The sequence below is a fragment of the Octodon degus genome, unplaced genomic scaffold (assembly GCF_000260255.1).
Source record: "Octodon degus isolate 3935 unplaced genomic scaffold, OctDeg1.0 scaffold00018, whole genome shotgun sequence".
Taxonomy (NCBI): Eukaryota; Metazoa; Chordata; class Mammalia; order Rodentia; family Octodontidae; genus Octodon; species Octodon degus.
The window spans coordinates 3,538,477-3,544,348 of record NW_004524594.1 but is presented as its reverse complement, the minus strand read 5'-3'; the positions used below and the strand labels follow the sequence as shown (position 1 = coordinate 3,544,348).

The following is a 5,872-nucleotide window of genomic DNA, read 5'->3' as shown; positions in this document are numbered from 1 at the left end:
CTGGTTTGATTGTGTTGTGTTATGCTGCATTGGGTTGAGTTAAACTGGGTTGTTTTGGGTTAAGTTGTATTGCATTTGCTGTGCTGTATTGAGTTATGTTAGTTTGAGTTCTATTGGGCTGTGTTGATTTGTTTTATGTTGTATTGAGTTGTGTTGGTTTGTGTTGTAAAGGCTGGGTTGTGTTGTAATGCGTTGTGTTGAATTGGGTGAGTATATACTGGCCCTGCCCTCGGGGTATGTTGAAATGGCAACTAAGACTGGGCGTGGTAGCACATGCCTGCAATCCCAGCACTTGGGAGGATGTAAACAGGAAAATCACTGTGAGTCTGATCTAGTAGTGAGACCTTGAACACCCTGTAGACCCTTCCTTAAAATGCAGCAATAAAATAAATGAATTGGGTGAGTTTAGTTGTGTTATACTGAGTTAGGTTGTGTTGGGTTGTATTGGGATATATTGTGTTGGGCTGAGTTGTGTTTTATTGCTAAGTTGGGTTGTATTGTATTGGGCTGAGTTGAGTTGGGTTGTGATCATTTTGGTTGAGTTGTGTTGGTTATGTTCAGTTACGTTGGTCAGAGTTGTGTTATGTTGGGTTGGGTTGTTTTGAGTTCTGTTGTGTTTGGTTGTATTGGTTTGGGTTGTGCTGTGCTATGTTGAGCTGTGCAGGGTTGGGGTTTTGGTGGCTGGGTGGTGGCAGGCCTACTGCTTTCATCCTAGTGCCGAAAGACTAGGGAGGAGGTGTGTTGCATTGGGACCAGAAGGCTGGAGCAGGGGCCAGCCCAGGCAGAAGGAGGTGCTGGCTTGGGGTAGCTGTGCATGCTCATGTGTTTGTCCTGTGTCCCACCTGAGAGACAAAGTTTCCAGAGCAGAAGCCACTTGGATTCCTACTTCATGAAGGGGACTGGACTCACTTAGGGGGTGGGAGCAGGAAGACAGGCTTCCTGTCCCCTATGGACCTGCCCTACTTTGCCCTCATACAAGATGGCCATTACTAAGACGGAGGTAGGAGAAGACCGTCTCGGTAGACAGGAATGAGGGGCAGCTGGGCCCCCCCCAGGCTCCACAGGGACCCCACCCTGCTGCCACTTGGCAGCCCCGCTGACCTGCACGCGGGCCTCAGTGAGGTCTGTCCTCATGGCCAGCTGCTCCCGTGCATACACGTCCGGGTAGTGGGTCTTCTGGAAGACCTTCTCAAGCTCCTCCAGCTGGTAGCTGGTGAAGGTGGTGCGGTTCCGCCGTTTCTTGCCCTTGTTGCTCTCGGAGTCGGCCTTCTCCAGGGGGCTGGGGAGGTCAGCACTGGCCCGGTCCTGGGGACCCTTCACCCCAGCCTCCTTAACACTGAGGTAGCTGCTGTCCATCCCCACGGTGTCCGAGTCAGGGGGCAACTCTGGCTCTCCCAGCGAGCTCTCTTTAGCTGAGAGAGAAGGAGACTAGGTCAGAAAGCAGTGGCAGAAATGAGCAAGAGGGGCAGACATCCTGGGGGAACTGACCCTGCCTAAGCACGAGGCTGGAAAACTGGGCTCTAATCCTGCCTTGGGTAGCTGTGCCTATCCTCCTGCTCTCTGAGCCTCTGTGGCACTATCTTATAATGGGTCCCTGCTGGCACCAGTATTATAGGTCTCTGGGCCGACCCATCTGACCTCCATGACTTTCATCTGCACCCCATGGATGATAGTTTCCTGCTCTGAAGAGATCCCCAACCAGAACTCTGTGGTGCTGATGTCACTGTCTAGCACCTTGGTCCTACCTGGGTGGAGGGGACAACTTGTTCTGTAGCCATGGCTAGGCCTGCTGTGTTTGGGGGTGACAGCAAGAGGCCAGTGCTGTGACAGTCTGGTCCCATTTGGGGTTCCACAGCAGCTGTGGGGACTCCCATGTCTCGAGATTCCAGTGCCAAGTCCAAGGTTTAGTGGTGACACCTGTAATTCCAGCACTTGGGAGGCTGAGGTAGGAGGATGCTGTGAGTTCAAGGCCAGCCTGAACAATTTTGTGAGATCCTGTCTCAAGCCAACCAACCAACCAACCAACCAACCAACCAACATACAGGCCCGAAGACTCCAGCACTGGTGCCATGTCTCCTTCCACCAGTGCACCCTGGACACTGGTCTCTCCAGCCACCCAGATAAAGGCTCTTTCTCCTTGGGAGGTGGCACGATGCAGGCTTTAATGCTTTTCCTTTGGCAGCAATGTCCAACCCCCTGCTTACTAAGGCTATCTAGGCCCCCTCGTCCCCAGAGGTGACATCTGAGCCCCAGGGGATTGATGTGAGCACAGCTTGCAGCTGCAGCCCACAGCCACTGCCTGTCAACATGGTGGAGCTCCAGGGGCCAGGTCCTGGACACTCAGGACTGGGAGGGACTAAGTCACCCCCCACAGGTCAGGGACACAGGCAGAGGCCAAGCTGGGAGGCTGGGACAAGAGCAGCTCATCCACATCTAAACAGCCCTGTTGGCATCCCAGGCAGACATCCAGTGTAGGGCAGGTCAGTTTAGGTGACTTCTTCGTGCCTCAGTTTCCCTCTCCATAAAATGGAGCTAAAGACGCTGGCAGGGTCATCGAACAATAGCACAGCAGGCATGTGTCTCCATCACTCTGGCCCAGCCCCTTCCTCAGGACACAGGTCGCGGTGGCCAGTACAGGGTGGCCAGTACTGATGGTCAGAATGCCTCTAACCTAAGCCCTCAGGCCGAGGCTCAGAGTCCCCATCCCTTCTTTAGTGTGCATGGAGAAAGCAGAGGGGGACCTTTCCCCTCCCAGTCAAGCAGGCCCCTTTGCCCCCAGCAGCGTGGAGAGGCAGCGTAGGTGCACGGAGCCCCACCCAGGGCATCGTGGGTGCCACACACATGGGCCCAGGCACACGCAGGCGGCCACGGCTTCACTGACAGCCTCGTGCAAACTGCAGCTGGCAACCGGGCCAAGAGCTTTCAGCAGAGATATTTATCTTCCTGGCAGACAAATAAGTTTTATGTTTTGGGTCTTTTTTTTTTTTTTAAGGGAAAGAAATCCCACCCAGCTCACCAAAAATAAACATCCCTGTTGTGCAATTTCCTGGAGGCCGGGCCTGGGAGGCAGCCCTGCCCCTCACTGCGGCCCCTTCCCCCCTTTTTCTAGAGACCACCCTGCATAGCAGCCAGGGACTGGGGGGGGGGAAACTGAGGCTCAGAGAAAGGAGACCACACCCAAGCTACCAACACAGTACAGCCCTGGGCTTCTTGGTCTGTCTACTGCACACTCAGGGTCTTGTGCTTCTGTTCCGGAGAGGAGCAGAAGGAATCCAGGACCCTCACTGCATCTGTTCATCCTTCAAGGGGAAGAACCAGCCCCTGGGGATGATAGAGCAGGACACTCCCCCCCACCCAGAAGCAGCTAAGAGCAAGCAGGCTCTCTGCTCAGCAGGAAGTGGCAGAGTGCCCTGGCCTCTGAGGTAGACAGGAAGGGCCCAGTTTGTCCGTGCCAGCTGCTCCCTGAGACCTGCCTGCTCTGGCTCTCAGCTCTACCCATCCACCTGGGATATTGTATGACTCACCCACCCACAGAGGGGACAGCAAGCAGGGTGGCTGGCACCACCTCAGCCCACAGGGCACTCTGGAGGGTGTGCAAGGGGAGACAGGTGTAAGGGGCAGGTGTGTCATGCTGGAGACAGCAGGAATTCCACTTCTGGCTTCTCCAGGAAGTGGGAAGAAATCCTTCCAACTTCACCTGGTCATTAATTACCTTGCTTTTAAATTCTGAGGCTGTAGGGCTGGGGAGATAACTCAGAATAAGTGCCTCCCTGGCAAGCACAGGGTTCTGAGTTCAATCCCCAGTACCACAAAAAAAAAAAAAAAAAAAAAAAAAAAAAATCTGAGGCTGGATCCCTAATTTACACAACAAAGGCTCGGTGCCTGCCATTCTTGGTGCTGCTCCCAGGGAGCTCTTAGGCTGGCAGGTGACAGGGATGGGGCAGGTGGTGTGGTGGGCCCTTACGCAAGCCAACAGAATACTGTGTGATTAGGTGATTTGGAGGGGCTGGCTGAGAACCAGCCTCTGAAAACCCAGATCCAGAGCAACGGAAAATGCCAGCTTCCTTGGTCCCCTGCATCCCCCACATCCAGCCACCAGCCTGGGATGTCCCTCCTGCAGCTATCCCTCCTCCAGGAAGCCCTCCCAGCTGTGACAGCCTGCTGACCTCTGCTTGCCTCTGGGGCGCAGCCTGTGTTTGCTGACCAGTAGCAGATCGAGCCCTGCATATCCAGCACCTCCTTCTGAATGTCAGCACCCAAGGGTCAGGGCCTCTGGTCATTTGTCCTTTGCCAGACTAGAGCTTAACATAGGGTGAGGCAGGCAGCAGAGGTGCACTGAGAGACCGTGGAAGAATAAATGAACGATTTCTACGGGACACAGATGGGCTCTGTCTGGCCCCTGCTCGGGCACTGACGGTGTCCATGCCCCACAGTGTACATGCGGAGAACATCTGTAAAACAAACGGGCTGCGAGACCAAGCACAGCCTGCTCCGTAATGAGGGGAAGGTGGACAGGAGACATGAAAAAGAGGCACGCAGCTGGGCGTGGTGGAGCCTGCCTGCACTGAGGCAGGAGGACTGCAAGTCCCAGGCCAGCCAAGCAAGTGTCACCATTCAAGGTTGACAGCTTACAAGGCAGGAGGTGACTGACAGAACTAGGGCAGAGAAAGACTGAGACAGAGCAGGAGGAACAAAGACCCTCCCCCAGGAGGGAAGCAATGAAGAAGGCCAAGGCTGGCCCGGGGGCGCAGCCTCCCAGCCCTCTGGGGCAGCTGCTGTGGACTCCGGAGTGGGAGGAGGTGTGAGCCGGCTGCACACACCACAGCCCCCAGTCCAGGCTGGAAAATCAGCCTGAGGATACAGAGAACTGAAACATCGGCACCTGTGAAACAGCGAGCGGCGCCTGGCCCTCCGCAGGCCCACGCTCATAGTGCAGATCTCTCAAGCAGCTTAAGATCCCCATTAATCCCAGGGCACCTGCTGACCGGTCCACGGTTATAGTGGCCTCCACCTGTGCCCTCGTGCCCCCCTAACAAACCCGCAACCCTTCTGGCAGGCCCCATCCCAGTGCCCCGCAGGGTTTTAGCTCAGGAAATGCAAGAAACCGGAAAGCTTCCTCCGCCGCTGAGTTCTGGCCCCTTGGTGGACTCAATGATGTCCCTGCACTCCGGGGCGCTTTTCTGTGGTCTGAGGTCTGAGAGATTTCTAGAGGAGACTGTGACGTTTGCCTTCTCCTCTTGGCTGTGATGGGGCTGGAAGGGGCCTCTGGGGGCAGCATCCGGGCTCCTTGCGCTCAGAGCGCACACACCAGGCATGCAGCACCGGCGGAGAGGTGTGCAGGTCACAGGCTTGGGAGGCCCAGGGTGGGCGCGTGCTTGCGGGTGGCAGCAAGCCCGTGTGTGCGAGAACGTAGTCATTGTCCCCAGGCCATGTGTGTGCAGCGGGTGCCTAACAAGGTATGAGTAATTGTATCCTCTATGGCTCTGATCGCATCAATTTGCCCTCCAAATGTCTGTTATGCTGGCGACCCCGCACACTCCATGCCGAGACACTCAGTGCTAAGATACTGGGGGCCGATGCAGTCTCCTCGACACCAATGGCCAGCGCAAGGTATCACTGAAAGGGCTGCGGCTGAGCCCACTGCCACCCAGTCGTGCAGAGTGGGACAGGTCCCAAGATTGGCCGCTGACCATGTCCCACCCCACTGGGCTCTGTCCCGAGCTCAGTCTCCATGTCCCTGTTTTAGCTCCAGGCTCAGTACAGAAGTCCAAAGCAGCCGCAGCACCCAGGTGACATTTCAGTAACCACGGAAGACCTGGGTCCATGCCCTCGAGGGCTGCGAGAACTATGTGAGATGCGAGGGTCCTACGTC

General features: G+C 55.8%; 1 protein-coding gene across 1 annotated transcript in view; it reads right to left on the bottom strand.

Annotated features, from left to right (window-relative positions):
• Alx4 (ALX homeobox 4) overlaps positions 1-5,872 on the bottom strand; it is a 37,662-nt gene that overhangs the window by 8,479 nt on the left and 23,311 nt on the right. The window contains exon 2 of the mRNA XM_004627023.2: positions 1,102-1,412. Within this exon, the coding sequence (XP_004627080.1) occupies positions 1,102-1,412 (311 nt within the window). The remainder of the gene's footprint in view (positions 1-1,101; positions 1,413-5,872) is intronic.